The 17129-nt window shown below is 43.0% G+C and overlaps 1 protein-coding gene across 3 annotated transcripts in view; it reads right to left on the bottom strand.

Annotated features, from left to right (window-relative positions):
* Nucleotides 1-2763: 2763 nt before the first annotated feature.
* Nucleotides 2764-17129, bottom strand: part of RAD18 (RAD18 E3 ubiquitin protein ligase) — a 64244-nt gene continuing 49878 nt past the window's right edge. For 2 of the 3 annotated variants that reach the window (XM_076346721.1, XM_076346722.1), the window contains exons 12-13: nucleotides 13952-14014; nucleotides 2764-2982 (exon numbers count right to left, since the gene is read on the bottom strand). In XM_076346721.1, the coding sequence (XP_076202836.1) occupies nucleotides 2880-2982; nucleotides 13952-14014 (166 nt within the window). In that variant the 3' untranslated portion in view covers nucleotides 2764-2879. The remainder of the gene's footprint in view (nucleotides 2983-13951; nucleotides 14015-17129) is intronic. The other variant, XM_076346720.1, reaches the window with a different exon arrangement.

The raw sequence follows: 17129 nt of genomic DNA on the forward strand, positions 1-17129 counted from the left end.
CATTCCCACTCCAGAGAAGCAGCTACCAACAGGGCTGCCCGCCTCAGCCGCTGCCTCAGCCCATGCTGAAGCCAGCGTGACCTATGGCAGCGAAACCAAAGGCGCAGGGGTTTGCGCCACCCCATCTCTGTGTGTCCCCAGGGGTGATGGGCAACAGCCTGGTACGCAGCCGCAGACGCGATGTTCAGATCCGGCATCCAGCATCGCGCAGCACACCGCAGGCACCAGCTGAACGGCCACACTGACGATGCAAGCAAGGGCAGCTTTAAATGCCAAAATCAATATTAAAAAACCCAAACTTCTGAGGCTTATATTTGCAGAAAACAAAGTAGATGCACATAAGAAATAAACATTTTATTTTAACTGAAAACAGCTCTTTGGGGAAAGCCCGCCACAGATCCAAGATAAGAGGTCACTTGGTGGTTCACTGCAAATGACAACAGAAGGGTTTACATTCAAAACATTTGCAAAAGATTAAAACATTGTTAGGAAGGTTAATGTCTCCTCACATTCTGCCCAGGCTGACAGGAAGGGAATCCTTCGAAATGCACAGAGCTCTAGCTTTCTGCTTGGAGAAATAACGATTTGATTGAATGAACGGAAGGAAAACAGTCATTTCCAAAGCTTGTGACTTTTTATACGTTAAGTATAGCTTCAGGATTAACACTTTCTCTTGCGTTCTTCAAGCGCCAGGGGACGTGTTCTGAGGTCACCACGACGGTCAGGACAGTACCGCTGCTGTCCGGGACCCCCAGAGCAGTTTCTCACCTTGCTCTGCTCTGGACCGTTACAGAATCTCTTGCCAGCCTCCAGCCACGCGGGACAACGCTCACGAGGGCTTGCACCGGCCTTTTCAGCACTAGTACAGACAGAACGTGTACTTCACGTTTCGTACGGTTTTATTCACCTTCTACATTGATTTTTTCCAAGTACTTTCTAGCCTATACTTACTTAATAAATTAGACTATTTCTCCTCATTGGGTATCGAAATACGTTTTCATCTCACATCAGTAGTTATTGTCATTAACTACAAATTTAACTCTGCAAGCGGCACCAAGTACTACACAAGAAGTATCTGCTCTTGATACGGCACATTTATAGCCCGTTCACTATATTAAAAAGGAAAGCTCCCAGGTAGTTAAGTATTGCAGGATCCTCATTTTCCTGCCGATCCAGCGGAGTTAAGGACCCCACGCAGTACACGGCCCCTGGACGACAATCTCCAGGCTGACCTTCGGCGAGTTGGCCGTCGTGCAGCGAACCAGCGTGTCAAGGGCTCCCAGCCTTACAGCCCCCTGCTTAAACCCGCAACTGCGCTTTAACACCAAAGACAGCAGTTCTGCGATTGCCGAGAGCTGCCGCTGCCCGCAGCAGGACGGTCTGCGACTCACCCCCCGCCACAGCGCACCAACACAACGGGGGTGAACGGAGCAGAACAGAAAGGGCACCGCCTCCCGTTTTACTGGAGGTATAGTCACAATTCCTCTTCATAGCTAGACCTCGTGTTTTATGTTCTAATAGTACTGACGGAGCTTTTTGAGGCTATTTTCTGTGTATGACAGTGGATATCATTACCATATTAAAGAAAATGAAGTGCTGCTAACTCAAATATAATTAAAACATAACAATAAAAACCTCCAAGGGATGCTCAACAGCTGATGTAAGCCGATCTACATGAATTTCAGACACATTGACCATTATGCACGCAAACATTTTTATTCTTCTCTGGCTAACTACACAAAATTTAAATCTGTCTTGTATTAATTGCTGTAATTAAAAGGCAGAGCTAAAAGCAGAAGTCAATAATTACTCTCTTTCAAAAGGTTTACTTTTAGTAAAACACAAACAAAAATCAGCTTCCTGTTTTCCCTCTGCATTTACTTACCTCAATGGATTTACTACAATTTATATTCACCACAGATTTAGCCTGTTCTAAACAAAAATACTGCCTGCTACCATGGTTTGAGGAGGAATATTTTTGAAAGCAAAATGTCCAGTGCCAATTACAGCTATAGTCTAAAGTCAAAAGACACACGACCCTCAATCTTAAAAAGATTTCGTGCTTTCTTTGCAGAGTTCCTGATGAAAGGCTATGACCAAAGTTTCAGGGCTCAGCAAGAACATCTTTGAATATTTTGCATGGTATGTATTTTGCTTACAAGCTGTATTTTTAAAAACCTACCCTGTTATTCAGGCTTACTTTAATTTTATTGCATTGCTTCATTTTATTACAAAACTCCATCATCTTCTAAGAAAGGTAAGACTTTTTAATGCTAATTTTTATTTTAAAGCTAGAATACTTCATGTCCAACGACCTTCCGATTTCTTTCAGATTTAATGACTTTAAACTGAAATAATGACACATACTAATGAGTAAGTTTACATGGACATATTTAAAAAAAAAAGCGTATTTCTGTAGAACAGAAGTCCACCCCGTCCCTCAGCTCCCCCCACGCCTCCCCCCCCAGCTAAGCCAGGTAACTGGAGCATCAGCATCTGCCCGACGCCAAGCAAAACGCCGTCCCGCGATTGCTTCCAAGAGGGCAGAGCAAGCTTCTGCGGGGTGCGAGCAGGCACAGCGGCCACGCACAGAGCCACGTCCTCGGGCGGCGGCGCTGCCGCCCGGCACAGGAGCCAGCTCGAGGCTCCAGCAGGACTCCGGCAGTTAATGCCCCATCTCAGAGTTGGGCGGCCCACAGCGCTGCAAACAAAGCATGTCAGCACACCGATCCGGTTATTTTAAGGCAGTTTGAATGACAGCTATGCGAAAACTCAGCATTTTATTAAGCACCCAGATACACTGAAAACTGGAAAAAACTAAGAAGTATTTCTCAGCGTTAAGCCTTCTGCACGGTTTCAAGCTTCAGATCGCTCCAGCGCTAGCTCTTCTTCCGCTTACTCTTGGGACGCAGTTGATCATTTTCTGGCATTCGGGGCCGACGTGACTTTCTTTTGTTAACTCTCAGACGCAGAAAACTGCTGCTGGGGGGGGAAAAAGAAAAAAAGGAACGTATGGTTTTGAAGATGCTCTAAACACGGCAAATACTAAGGCTGTATTAAAGCGCTGTTAAGCAGTATGTGGGCACACACAGGTATGCGTTACTGGTGATGAAGAGGAACACTGCTCTGCCTTCTTGTTTGAAGAAGATGATGACGGCACCCACGAACCATCCCATTCACCCTGAGCACGCAGGGACAGGGGAGTCGCGGTGTCTCTCCTCCTGTCACCAGGGACCAGTTTGGAACAGGAAGAAGCGGCAGCAACCTTTCGAATTCCTTGTCCATAAATGAGAAGAGCCCCTGGCGCTGACAAAACCATGATTATGTTATACCAGAAAAGGTTGACTTGAAACAGTCATCCTCAGCAGCACAGCCACCGAGGAAAAGGACGAGTGGTTTTGGTCACGGTTACCCAAGAAGGAAAGCGCATGGGACTCCCATCTTTAAACAGGCTCTCTTTGCCAGAAGCTCTTCTCATTTATGGACAAAGAATTTTCCACTGGAAACTCAAAGAAGTGTTTTCTTTTTAGTCATAGAGTTAATTTTAAAGAAAAAAAAAAGTTAAACTAGCCATATTTAAATTAAGCAGCTAATTTCCATCATTCAGCCTCAGAGCTTAAAATTCCACGTAGTGTTGACATGAAAGATATCACATCCATCAATAGCTATTGCTAATTAAACATTCCTTATAAATGCACTCTTTTTTCTTTTTTTACCATTTGCTAGGATGAGTCCATCCTGCAGGGACTATTCATTTGGCTTAAACTGGGAATTCACAACTGAAAATAACAATGGAAAACTCTCAAATGCCAAAGTCCGTGTCTCTGTTGACTGCCGCAAGATGTACACTAAAAGAGATTAACAGGAACAACTCGTATTTCAGAGGTCAGTTCAGCACCACGATGGAAACAGAACTCCTGCATCTGAGACCATTAACCATGTCCAGGAAGATCAGCGCGAATCCCAACACAATGAGATTTAGTCTGTACCTCTGGAGACAGCAGTATGATTAAATGCTCATACCTGCAGAGCGCAGAAAGAAGAGACGATGCATAAGCACAACCCTATCCAACCCTCCCCAATCCTCCACCTTACAAGCGTGACTTCTATAGTGCATGAAGACCAAAGGCGAAGGCCTTTCTCCCCCAGCTGTACCCCCCACTCCCTGATTTCCATCCCCTGCATTCATTCAGTGGAGAGGATCACTCATTTTAACCTAGAAGCAGCTAAGGTTTTAAAAGTTAGTGAAATTAGATATTAAAATAACCTCTTTATATGTCACCTTTTTCTCTGCTGCAGTTCACAATTTTGCATTATTTAAATGCAATGCAAATGCTAAGGCTGTTTTGTGAAACCTCTCAGTACAGTAATGCATTCCCAAAGGCAGTCCCACGCCGAACTAATGCACGGGCTAACTGATGAACGTATTCATAAATGGATACACAGGTGTTTTAAGAGTGCCATGATCCAAACTTTTTTTTCCTTTAAATTAAGCTCTAAAATAGCTATTTTCAATTAAACCCAAGGGAGCTGCTGCTCTTTGTATCCATCATACCCAGCCCTTGTACGTGGGCCATATCTTCTGTTCTAGGCCAAGGAGAATTCGCCTATCTCCATCCAACTCTGTAGTTGTATGACAGAGCAAAGGATAATTAACCTTGGTGGTTAGGTCGTTATGAGCCTCTGATGAATGACACTGGAGCACCACACTCTTTAGGGACAAGATAAGACATGGAAGTGATACACTAACCCTTCTCCAGAGCACATGGCTTTGGCCATTGATGGATGAAGGATCCTGAGCTGGATGGACAACTTGTCCGATGCAGTGTGTCGCCTATTAATCACCTTTGCTTTCCCCATCCTAGGGTGCTTTGCCAGCTCACAGGCACAGAGCAGCCTTACAGCTCTCCAAGCCAGCTGGATCCCTTCAGCTGTACCCACTGGGTACCAAACGGCCATGGCCTTGACAGGGAGCTTCCCCCAGACAAGACCACCTCCCTGGCCCCACGCTGCCGGAGGTACCGCTCCCAGCAGCCACAGCTGGCGAATGAATCAGTGAATGAAATCAACTCCCGATGGTCTGCAAAGCACTTACCGATGGTGAGACCAGTCTGACAAAACTAGGTAAGGCTCTTTCTCCAAAAACTAACTGCATTAAATAAAGCTAACATTCATTAAACACTTGATGTTTCTTTGCCTAAAATTAATTGCTGCACTTGCCAAGAGACATTATTTGGCTATAAAGAGCAGAAACTATATACACAGACAAGGCTGTGAAAAAGGGGGTGTTCTTACCAATTTTTATTTATTTGAGATCATCTTGTCAGATACAATTGGCACACTGGCACAGTTTGGGAAGAATTGCATTGATTACTTACTAATGAATTGTTGAGGTCTAGGTTGAAATAGCCTGTCTATAGCTTGACAGAAAACTGACAAGAAGTAATTCTTGAGACTTGGTAAATTATTTCAAATACAAGTATACAATTAATATAGATAAAGAATGTTTAGGGGCTCATCTAATTTGCTATTCACTATTACCCTTCAAGCCCCTCGGTATTGTTTTGTGTTTTCTTCACAGGGATGCTGTGTACGCTCCAGAGGACAGGTTCCGCGATGACTCTAACCCTGCCGCGCTGCCTTCCATGGCACCGTGCAATACTGCCTTCACAAGGACTCGGTTATGCTACAGAAAAGCATACTAAATGATGGTCTGCAGAACTCAGCTACGTCTTGATAAGCAGTCAGTAATACAATGAGCTCTTCGCCGCCACGTGTTATGAGGAAGGAGACAGACCACAGGCAGCACTTGCAGGCACGCCAGGCAATGCTGGGACTGCTCACATGATTTATAGCTGCTTATGTAAGTTTGGAGAGCGCTTAAATAAGATGCTTGTGTAATACTGGAGACCGAGACGGCTGTGAGGTACAAACAGCGACACAGCTGCACCACCTCCGCGACTCGCTCGAATACCCGAATGTCACACCACTCTAGCTAGATACCATCGGGACAGCTCAGTGCCACTGTTGTTATGTATTTCATTGCAGCTGTCATACTTATCGAGCCTTTCAGAAATAAACAAATAACTAATTCTTGGTAAGTGACATTTTAAGTTGGCCAAAGAGACAGAATCTGTGCCCAGTACCAGCACTGGTGACTTCAGAGGAGTCTAAAACCAGCTTGTGCCACAAATGCCAATATAGAATTTGCATAAAAAACAACCAGTAACGTATCTGAGAAAACACATACCTGCACGGGAATCGCTCCACTGAAGAAGTGTGACATTTCACTAAAGAGAAAGGTAATAATGTCCAAAAATATGCTGGTTAATGAGGTTCCACTGTATTATGGGGAACTTGTGGAGGATGCAAGATATTCAAAAGGCTGAAAAAGGGAAATATAGTGGCTGGGCAGGGGTGACAGGACACAGAGAGGCACAAACCAGGCCAAAACATTTGTTTTTCATAGAATGCCCCACAGGAGGGTCAGCTATAGCGAGGTCTCAGCTGGAACACCAGAACAGTGTATATAGCACATTGTTTCCCCCCCCCCATCATTCCCTTCTCCTCCAAAGGAGGCTAGAAAAGAAAAACAACTAGAGGGATTAGCGGTGTAGGGAACATGACTTATAAGGGAAGGTTACAGAAACTGGTTTTGCTTCCCCTGGAAAAAAGAGAAGACTGAGGAGAAATGCTAATATTCTTCCAAACTAAAATTTCCACTTCTATACTTACCAGGCTTGTACGTGTCACTCACTTTTCAGCAAAGAAATAACCACCCTTTTAATGATGGCAATAGTTAAACAAATTAACACTAGGAGACTGTGGAATCCTCACTGCTGGACATCTACATCAAGTCACTAAATGAAGACCCAGCAGCCCCTTTCCCACCATCACATGTACAGGATTTATGAAGACACCAGACAAATTACTGGAAGCCTAGGAATTTAGCAAAGCCCATTTGAGTTCCCAAACTCCATCTGATATTATTTTTACTATAGTTACAAGGAATACAAATGACTGCACCTGCAAAACTTGAGAGAAAAATATTTTCTTATTCATCTGACACCTCTGTGGGTTTGTCTTGACCTGACTTTAAGCGTGCCAGATGTCAGCTAACACCTTTTGACAGGAACGCACATATCCTGAAAGTCTGGGAAAAAATAAGTAGTGTTGCCAATCCCAACTACTCTAGAAAGCGTAACATAGACCCCAAAATGACATAGAAAATTAATTCTGTCTTCTAAAATGAATCGGCAGCTAGTTTTCTCTAGCTTTCTCTAGAAGTGGAGAATAATGGTTGCACACTGCAGAGATACTCATCTCGTTGCCACAGCTCCCTTCTTTGGCAGGCAGCCTCCTCCACTGCTCCACCTGGAGCAGAGGGCCCTTCCTAGGGAGCAGCAATTTTTTGAACCCTGTGACTTGACTCACGCTCCTGAAGTGTAAAGGGTACAAGAGAAAAAACAAAAACTAAAAAAAAAAAAACCCCACCTCTTTTGATTACAAAATATGCAATCACATTCACAAAAATATATGATTCAGAGATTTGCATTTCTCTCCAAAACATCACTAAGCAGACCGATACTGTCACCTGCAGACACAAAAATGGGTTAAACAAGCAATTGTTGCCTAGAGGTTTTATTTAATAAGGCAATTTCCGAACGCAGGGTCCATGTCAGTGCAATACTAAATGCTCATCAAGCCATGAACCTGCAAAGTCTTCAGCATTTGTACAATCCTATATGCCAGCAACACCCTGAAGTCAACAGAGCTATGCAGCTATACAGCTGTTTCCAGAAGCAGGTCACATGTGATTCAAATTTTTATGCCTCACCTATTAATACTTACCCACACAAAGATGCTTGCTCAGGATCAGGAACTTTATTTATATTTGAAGGATTAAAACCTTACTCTGAATTTAAAACCACTTTGTCTGCCAATAAAAATTAAGTCGCCAACAGCATAGACTAATAAAAGGTGTGGTTCATGGGGAAAAATAGGCAATGATTTGGGTATACCTATTCAACTCAGGGAATGGGAGGCAGAGACCATAGAAAAGACGACGTGGTTGAAATGGCTAAAGGACTTGGTTTGTGGAGCCAGACAGGGCTGAAGTAAATGCATTCTTCTGAAAGCAGCGAGTCAACTATCACAGATCAAGCGTCTTCCCAAAATGAACCTGGTTAATATACAGTGTCCTGCTAATGTGGGACTGCTGCTTAAATAGTGTCCAGAAAGTTAAGAGTTAAAGGTGATTTTGATTGAGTTAGGTATGTTCTTCGCCCAAAGAAAAAGGAAGTCAACTATTTTAGTAACTAACTACAGAAGAGCAAAGGAGCATTTAACTCCAAACTGCCTTACAGTGGAACATTTTAAAAGCATGTGGAAAACGTCTCTCCACTGCATGGCTGAAAAGACACACTGAACTAGGACAAAAATGAACTTGTTCTGATCTTTGATATGCTTTCCATATCTGAGAGCTTTCTTTTTAAGAATTAAGGCAGTATTCGGAAGTCTTCCAAACTCTGCACAGCATCGTTAGGCATTTCAGAAGGTCTGAGCGTCTACAAGCAGAGGAAAGTACTCCGTGGTACTCGGTACCTGCTGCAGACTCTGGCACCGCACAGCGAGCGCCCAAACCCGACCGGGATGCTCGTGTGTAAGGGGAAAGCACCAGCTGCAGAGCCACACCACAAAGCGCCCTGCGAGTCAGGAAGCTTCTGGGAACCCCACGGCCTCTCCGCGCACATCTCCCTGTGCAGTAAGGACATAAGACTGACTACTTCAGGGCTATTAGAATAGATTCAACTTTGGGTTACGTTCATTTTAATTAGGGTAAGAACATTTTTGTACTCTTAGACTTTGAGCCACTGGTCACATGGCATAGTGCTGCCAATATTAAAAACACAAAGCGAATGTACTTGACCTTCTACAGAAATTGGTAAGTCAGATCCCTTCCCATATCTTATGGTGCATTTTGTAGTAACGAGGTTTGCTTGTCCAGGGACAAGAAGATCCTGACTACATATTACACGGTCACTTGTCCCCACCTTCGGTCAAGTCAGGTACAGGTATGTTGCAATGACATTTCTAGCACCCTACCTCACCTTAGGAATGAAGCAAACTCAACAAATCACCGTTCCCACTGAAAAAGGCACAATATCCTGGTTCAGGACTTCATCTGTTCACACGAGTCTCTCACTGTTTGCTAAGACATAACTACACCTAGAGAAGCTGTTACGGTCAGATCAACTTCAGCCTAACATCTGAACAGACAAGAAGGCTGCTCTTGGAAACCAAAGCCATAGATTTCAATTGCGACGCAACCATTCCGACTCACTTTTGCTATTTTTTCATCTGCTCAGGGAAAATAAAGGGTCAGCACGAGTTTTAAGCTTGTTTTACATGGTCTAATTGTCTTTCAGAGGCCTTCAGTCTGAAATTGTTCGAAACCTGTAACTCTCCTGCTAAAAATACTGGCAAACACTAAAAAGAAAACAGTCACAAAACGGGCAGTGGAAAGATGCAGTCCTGCTTGTGTCGCCCTGACGTGGCACCGCAGAGACCATACAGACAGGAATACTGAACTGAGTTTTCCCACTGCAAGTGCCCTACCACTTGCCTGGCATCTGCAGGCAATGCAATGAATAGAACAACTTCAACGAAAGTTGCAGATTTGCTTTACTTAACATTCTTCTGCACTTACCAACCTGGCCAAACTTTATTACCACTCAGCTTAAACCCACCAAATGACTGGGAAGTTTCCTGGGTGAAGGAAATTATCAAAGGAACAAATGATTTTGCTATGAATACATCGTAACGAATTCATCAATTCCTGCTAGGTAGAAACACTCCATTAATGAATTCTAGTACTATTTTCATTATTGACATTCCTATTTCTTCTTCCACTAGGGAACACGTTTTTCCAGCTCGTGCAAGAAGCCACAGATGCCAGACCCTTAAGCCATAGCATATTATCTCCTGTACTGCAGAAAACAATTCTGCCAATTGGCATCTCCAGAATGGAGTTCAGGGAGTGAAAAAAAAGAACATACAATAATTTGATTGTACCATCACCAAAATTAATTGGAAGTCACTGACTGCTGATAAAGAAACTATAGTCCACCATCTGCAAGTTTGGAGATGGCAATCTCCAAAGATACAGAAAGTATGACTGGGAAGATGAAGACTGTTGGCCTTGCTATTCACCTTCACAAAATGTCTCAAAAATACTTTTAAATTGGATGTTTTTACCATGTATGGTAGACTAGCTACTACCTACAAAATTAAAGCTAGATGTAATAAATAGAAGCCACATACTCCAGGCATTACATGGATAATTAAAATATCATCAGAAGTATGTTAAATATCCTCCTACAGGAAGCACAGAATCATCAAAACCTACTTTTTCCCCTCAATAAAAGAGGCTGCAATGAATTCTCATAGAAAATGCTGAGGAAGTACACAGTTCCCCATGGTAATTAATTACAGTTCTACCATTAAGTGCGTTTTAAAAATATGCACCTCTTCTTACCATTCTTCATGCTGGTGCTGGTGCAGAACAATTCACTCCGTGGCTGTTATCTCTTGGCCGGCTCCTGAGCCCTCGGCACAAGCTAGCAGAGCCCTGATGGCATGGAGCATCACAACATCCACAGGGTATGATTTCCAGCCCCATCCTCCACCACCATGCCAGAGCAATCACTTTACGTACTCAAAAGGTGAACTGATTGGGTACATTTTTATGCCAATGTTTGCATCCTGGTAAAGGCCACTGGCTTTAAAAGCAAAAGCACACAAGCTCATCACACCAACCAGCATCGGACACCCTTGCATCTTCACTCTCATCAGGTGAAGTAATTTTAACAGATACAGTTTGAAAAACTGGAAGCAGTTCCAACCAGATGTTTTTAGGTTGCTACGAAGTCCCGATTTGTCATGGATAAAGCAGGCTGCTTGCTACGTCAGCCATGGGAACACAGACATTCGCACGGTGCTCTGCTGCCAGCCTCGTGAACTGCCTCTCCACGCAGTGGATCACTGCGGGACAGACAAGTTTTCCATGCCAAGTTCCTTCTCCTAAGGCTAGCCAACACAACTGCTTCTGGCAGTGTACGCCACATGCCATTCTTCCACATAACCAGAAAAATGTGTCCTTGATCCCCACCTGCAAGCACAAGCAGGAATCAATTCCTCCAACAGACCTTCTCTGGAAAGCCTTCTCCTCTGCACCCAGGGTTTCCAGCCTCTCAGGTAAACACCCCAGTCTTGACAAAGGAAACACCTGTAATTTCCATTACAGTTTGAGCTGACTATTGTTCTTCCTAAATGTAATCTCCTCCAAAAATGAAGCAGATGTATTAATTCTACAATACAGATGTGGTATTTTGTCCCAAGCTGATTTTAACAAAATGCCTTGAGACCTGACCAGGTGGATTTTTCCCATTCAAACAGATAGTCAAGCAGACAAACAGCACAGATTGAATTATAATTTTAGAAAAATATACACAATTAATATCCTAACTCAGGGCAGGTACAGAAGTACAATTAAGGTAAAACATTTATTAAAAAAAATGAAAAATACTCTGCTGGATAGCCAGGAACAGCAATGCCATCCATTCCCTGCCAGGAAAACGTCTGCCAGCCCCGTGGAAGGAGCCACGCTGCTCACTCCTGGAGCACGTCCCAGCTGCGACCAGCCCTGGCCAGGCTAGCAAGGGGCTGCAGCATGATCCTTCTCAGCAGGAGCTAGCACAGTCACGATGAGCAAGGAACCAGGACCACAGGAAACGCGGCAAAAAGCACCTGTCCCGCAATCTAGATGTAGCCTCAAAGTGTTAGTAGACTATGAGAGATAAGAACGAGCTTAGAAGCATTTGCAGCAACTGGTAAGAATGGTCATTACCAAGCTCCATAAATTCAGTAAGTTCCCAACTACAACCAAGAGGAAATCAAGAAACTTCTTGTAACTTCTTATGTCCCCATCCTCATCTCCTCACTTCGGTCCAGCTACCGTCCCTCCCTGCCCTGGTTTCCCACCAAGTCAGTCAGAGGCAACTGTGGTAGCAGCAGCAGCAGCATCATGTGCATACTGCCAAGGACAGAGATGCACCCACATGAGAACTGCTCTCGTGCAGCTGGCAGGGGCAGCTCTCAGTTGTCTTGAATTCTTCACCCATGTCTTTCACTGCTCTCCAAACAGAAGAAGATGCACTCAAAGGGACAGACACCCGTTTTCTCCATCTCTTGCTGTGCATTTTCATGCCTCAAGCATCTAATCAAGGCAACGCAGGGAGCTGCAGGCTGCTGGCTGGCTCCCTCACTCGTGAGCCCTCCAGCTCTGGTTGCCACAGTTCCACCTTTCCTGTTTTGATCACAATTGAGAGCCACAAATCCTTATGCATTGGCTTTTATTCAGGAGCCCAATTCCTAGCGATCTAATTCACTAGGAAATAGCTAGCTGAGATATAATACTTCACAGGTAATTGATAATTATGCAATGAGGTGGTTACCAAGGACTTTAGATGATCCCTGATCTCATGATCCCTAACCCCTGTTTATCAGGGTCATGCATAAATCTCGTAGCAGATCTAAAAACATCTGTGAAAGATAGCTGTGGCTGCTTACTCTTTGATACATGGCAGCAGCACCAGAAGATCATCGCCAGGGGAACAGAGCAGCATCTGCAATACGTACAACCAAGTATTTTTTACTTTACTGCCCGTCTCAATGAGTCACTTGCAGGTACTACAAAATAAAGTGCGCTTGTGAGCGTCCTTCCAGTAAACACCGCTCACCTTCCCAAAGTGATGCCTCCCTCTACAAGAAAGGCTTTATAATTACTTGCTGTTTTTCCAGTGGTGCGCTCCCCATTGACCTCTGACGCCACTGTAATCAAGGTCTTATCAGTGCTTCCATTAAAGCTCCTTAAAATACATTAGATTATCTAAACACACATTTTAAGAGTTTCAAATGTTACTTCTGTCATTAATCACGAATTTTAAGAGCTGTCACAATCTATTCGCCACATATGTATGTAATGGATAATAGACAAAACTGTGTCATAAATACTCTTTAAAAAGCAGACTAAGAGAATTAAATGCAATATGGTTCTCATCACGCCCCTAAGATCAACTACCAAAGTGGACGTGATATTTGAAGAGAGATCCCAGATCAAGCCAATTTCAACTGCAAGGGTAAACTGTACTACTTTTGCAGACTCCAACAGCCTTCATTCCTGTTTATTTGTATAACTACAAAGCTTTCATCTGATCCAACACTACACTATTCCAAATTTCACTATAACTGCACACCTTCAATGCCCCCATATATCCCTGTATTTCCTCTCCATCTTCACGCATTTCATTGGATTACTTCAGGAATCCTTGGATGGTTTCTTAGTACAACACCTTGGCACAGCTAGACCCGAATTTTAAATATTATCACTATATAATAGAAGGAGATTTTTGGTTTTAAGAAATAAGATGTTAAGATTTTAAAAACAAGAAAGTGCTCTTCTCTCTTCAAACAGAAGTAAATGAAAACAGATACTGCAACTCCAGCACATTCAACTTGACAGAGATGTAGGTAAGATTGACAACAATGTAACTTTAAATACAGTAGAAAATCAGTCTCTTAATTTTCCATAAATACCAGTTCCCTCGATTATTTTTTTCTTTTTTTAAAATATATATTCATACTCAAATATACCTTAGAACAATGATTTTCAACCAGTCACCTGTGGATCCTTGGAGCACCCAGGTATTATTTTCCACGGATCCAAAACCACTGACCAAATTGTATCTCCCACAACTGTGGAGATTCACCAAGAACCTGACTTTTTAGAGACATTTGCCTCTCCTGCAGAAAACGCACAGGATTCCACAAACTGGAAACTACTGACATAAAATCAGTCGCAAGGACTTTTCCACCCATATATTCTACTTACTTGTCAGAGGATGCTGAACATGTCTCAGACCCTTGAGGATCTCTCAAAATGTCTGAACTGGAGCTGAAGGGGAAAATAAAACAGATGTAAATTATTTTAGCAACACCTACAGCAAAGCAGGGCTCCACTTAGCAAAGGCACTAGAACCCGTAGATGAGACAGACCCCTCCACGCAGCACTGGCAACGAGAAGTAATTTCAACCAACAAGAAGTAATTTCAGCTAACAGCACAGTCCAGAAAGTTCTGGCTCTGCATCACGTAATTTTCAGAGTTATTACTGGGTCTCATTGTCATTATTTAACATACAAGACAATTCTCTCTGTTCAGGTCTGCTTGTTGGTAACTACAATAGCTTTATATTCACAGGCACCAGACAATTCCTCTGGAGAGGATTTGCACGATACTTCGGTGGGTAAAGTACAACATTTCAAAGAGTAAAGGTGCTTTCAACCTCAAAACTCAAGGCTTAGGTGTAAGCTTACATTTTGACCATAACAAAAAAAAAAAAAAAATCAACATCAAAGAAAAAACCTTAATGTTGAAATTGTAGTGACAAAAATCCAACCTGCCAAGACTGTCAGCACATCCAGATAAAAGCCAAGTGACAGATGCTTTGCCAGCCACCACAGCAACTCATCACACGAACAGAGGTGGCTCATTTTGAGCCGGTTGAAGCAAGTTTTCCTTGTCAAACCTACCTTCTGAGGAAAAGGCACAATCTAGAAAAGAGACGAAAGCATACGCTGCACAGGGTCATAACAATCTTCAGCTGCTATCTGCCCCTGAAGTAAAACGTTTTTGCTCTGTGGTTTGATCACATATTCTGAAAAGAATACAACTGACCATTGAAAGACGTATTTTATAAAGCTATTTATTTCTTAATTAAAATAATTAATTCAAAACTTTAATGGATGCTTTTCTTAGACAAAGGAAAAAAAAAAGCATCTCAGTGCCTTGGCTACTGCAAATTGAGGTGAATGAGGATTGAATCAAGCTAGATGCGTCACAACTTTTTTTTTTTAAAAAAACCTGCTTGAAAAGTTTATTTAGTTCTTCATCTTTTGTAAGAGCAAGCACATAAATGCATAAAGGCTTTATGGTTATTTTGTTTCTTTTAAACACTTAGGCCTATATAAATTTAAAAAGCTTTTCTAGTAGTGAGGAGTTATACAATGCTCACTGGACTAGAGGCTAAGCACCCATCTGCAAAGCTGAAGAACGACTCCCATTGCGGAAATTAGGGGTTCACGTCAGCTCCTAAAGGAACCCAACAGACCTCCTCGAGGCACTAACATGACACGGTTGCTTACCAGCCATGCCCTCAACAACGATGGAGCAGAATTTTGCTTGCTACGTTTGTATGTATTTTACAGTAGTCACAGAGGCTACTTAAATCAGGGTGTTATTAAATTCAGCTAACACTATTGCATCAACACTGGAAGAATCCATGCCTGTGTAGACACATGCACACATGTACATACACACACACGTATTTAATTAACTACATGTATGAGCTCAGTGACGTCAGCCAGACTTCTTTACATGCTCAAAAGTAAAAAACCGAACAACTACACATATGATTTCAGCCTGTATTCTAAATAATAAGAAAATTTTGTCAAATTTCAATAAAATCTGAATTAAGTGAACACAATAGTCTGGTCAATTATTGATAAATAACTTTTATTGCATGTTCAGGCTCCGTGATATAAACTATTGCAAAGTTCTTAAGTATATGTCAAACTGCAGAGTTGCAGAAATCAACTAACAAGTTGGAAAATGTTGTTTTCTGGAAACTATCTTTCAAAAAGACACCTGGCAGCTCACACAGTCTGTACGTTATTGCAGAAGTTACATAACAAACTATGTTACACAAACAGTTGGGAGATTTTAGTGTAAGCCATGGGACAGCAGTTGGATACCAATTCTCTTGGATTTACTTTAAAAGGTTTTACAACAAAATTAATCCCCTGTTTGTTAGAAGACAGCAGACAAATTGTAAAAATACATCCCCAAAGTCATAACTTTATACACAGCTATCGGTGTGTTTATGTTTGTTCAAAACACGTATTAAGGAAAACAGCCCTGAAATACTCGTTCTCACAGGACGGACTCCAGCATGGCAAAGCAGAGTCCTGATAATATGGACAATTGCTGAAGTCTACAAATGGTATTTCTGCCAAAAAAAGCTTTTAACAACCAACATGTATCATACTAGAGAGGTCGTCTTTGTATAGAAGACGCATGTAGTGATTTTACTGGGCACTTTTCAAAGGTGGAGCCGCATTTGCAGTCCCTGGGACGAAGGAAGCTGAAAGCTGCTCCCTGCCCGTTTCGGCCCCAGGGAGCCTCTGCACACCTCCCAGTGCAGGTACCATGGTCTGCTGCCCGCTTTTACCATTTCAGTATCATTTTTGCTGGATGAAGATCACTTTGTGCAAATACACAGTAAACAGCACTCCTTACCAAGAAGTACAGCTGACTGTCTTTGCACTATCTCTGTTGGAGAGTAACAAACCGCTTTGTACGCAATTTCCATATCCCAGGTGCAGGACAGAAGTCTAAGATCTTAGCTCATTACCTGGTTCACAGATTTTCGAGAACAGGAGTCAGAAGTTCACCAACACACTTAATATTCATAACATATTGCATCATTAGAGAAGATAATAATTCAAACAGGAGAAGGAATTTAAACCCAAATAATGTCATCTGACAGCTGACAAGGCTCAGGGCGCGCTAGGAATGATTTGGGCACACCCCGATCATCCATAGAGAGCCCTCTGGGTAGAACATCTATTTTAGGCAGTCAGCAGAAGAGCGCGTTGCTGGGCTGCTCCTGCTCAGCCATACAGTTTTTCACTGTCATCCTGGGCTCTCCTGACCATGCACACGCTTTGGGTGGCTCCCGGTCCCCCTGCCCGCTGCACCAGCACAGCCCGCACTGCGGGTTCTCCATGCCCATGGCTTAACCCCAGTGCCTCTCATCAGCCTGGATCTCTCCCAGAGACACCAGCCAGCGTGTCCTTGCAGCAGAAACACAGAGCATTGCTTCCACCATCTGAACATGCCCTAAATTGAGCTAGGATTCAGCCTCAGGGATCTCCACACCCTCACTGTAATGCATTAGAAAACACCAGCTCCTAGGACACGCTGGGAATCACATGCAAACATACTTTTTTT

Source organism: Aptenodytes patagonicus, chromosome 8, assembly GCF_965638725.1.
Source record: "Aptenodytes patagonicus chromosome 8, bAptPat1.pri.cur, whole genome shotgun sequence".
Classification (NCBI taxonomy): domain Eukaryota; kingdom Metazoa; phylum Chordata; class Aves; order Sphenisciformes; family Spheniscidae; genus Aptenodytes; species Aptenodytes patagonicus.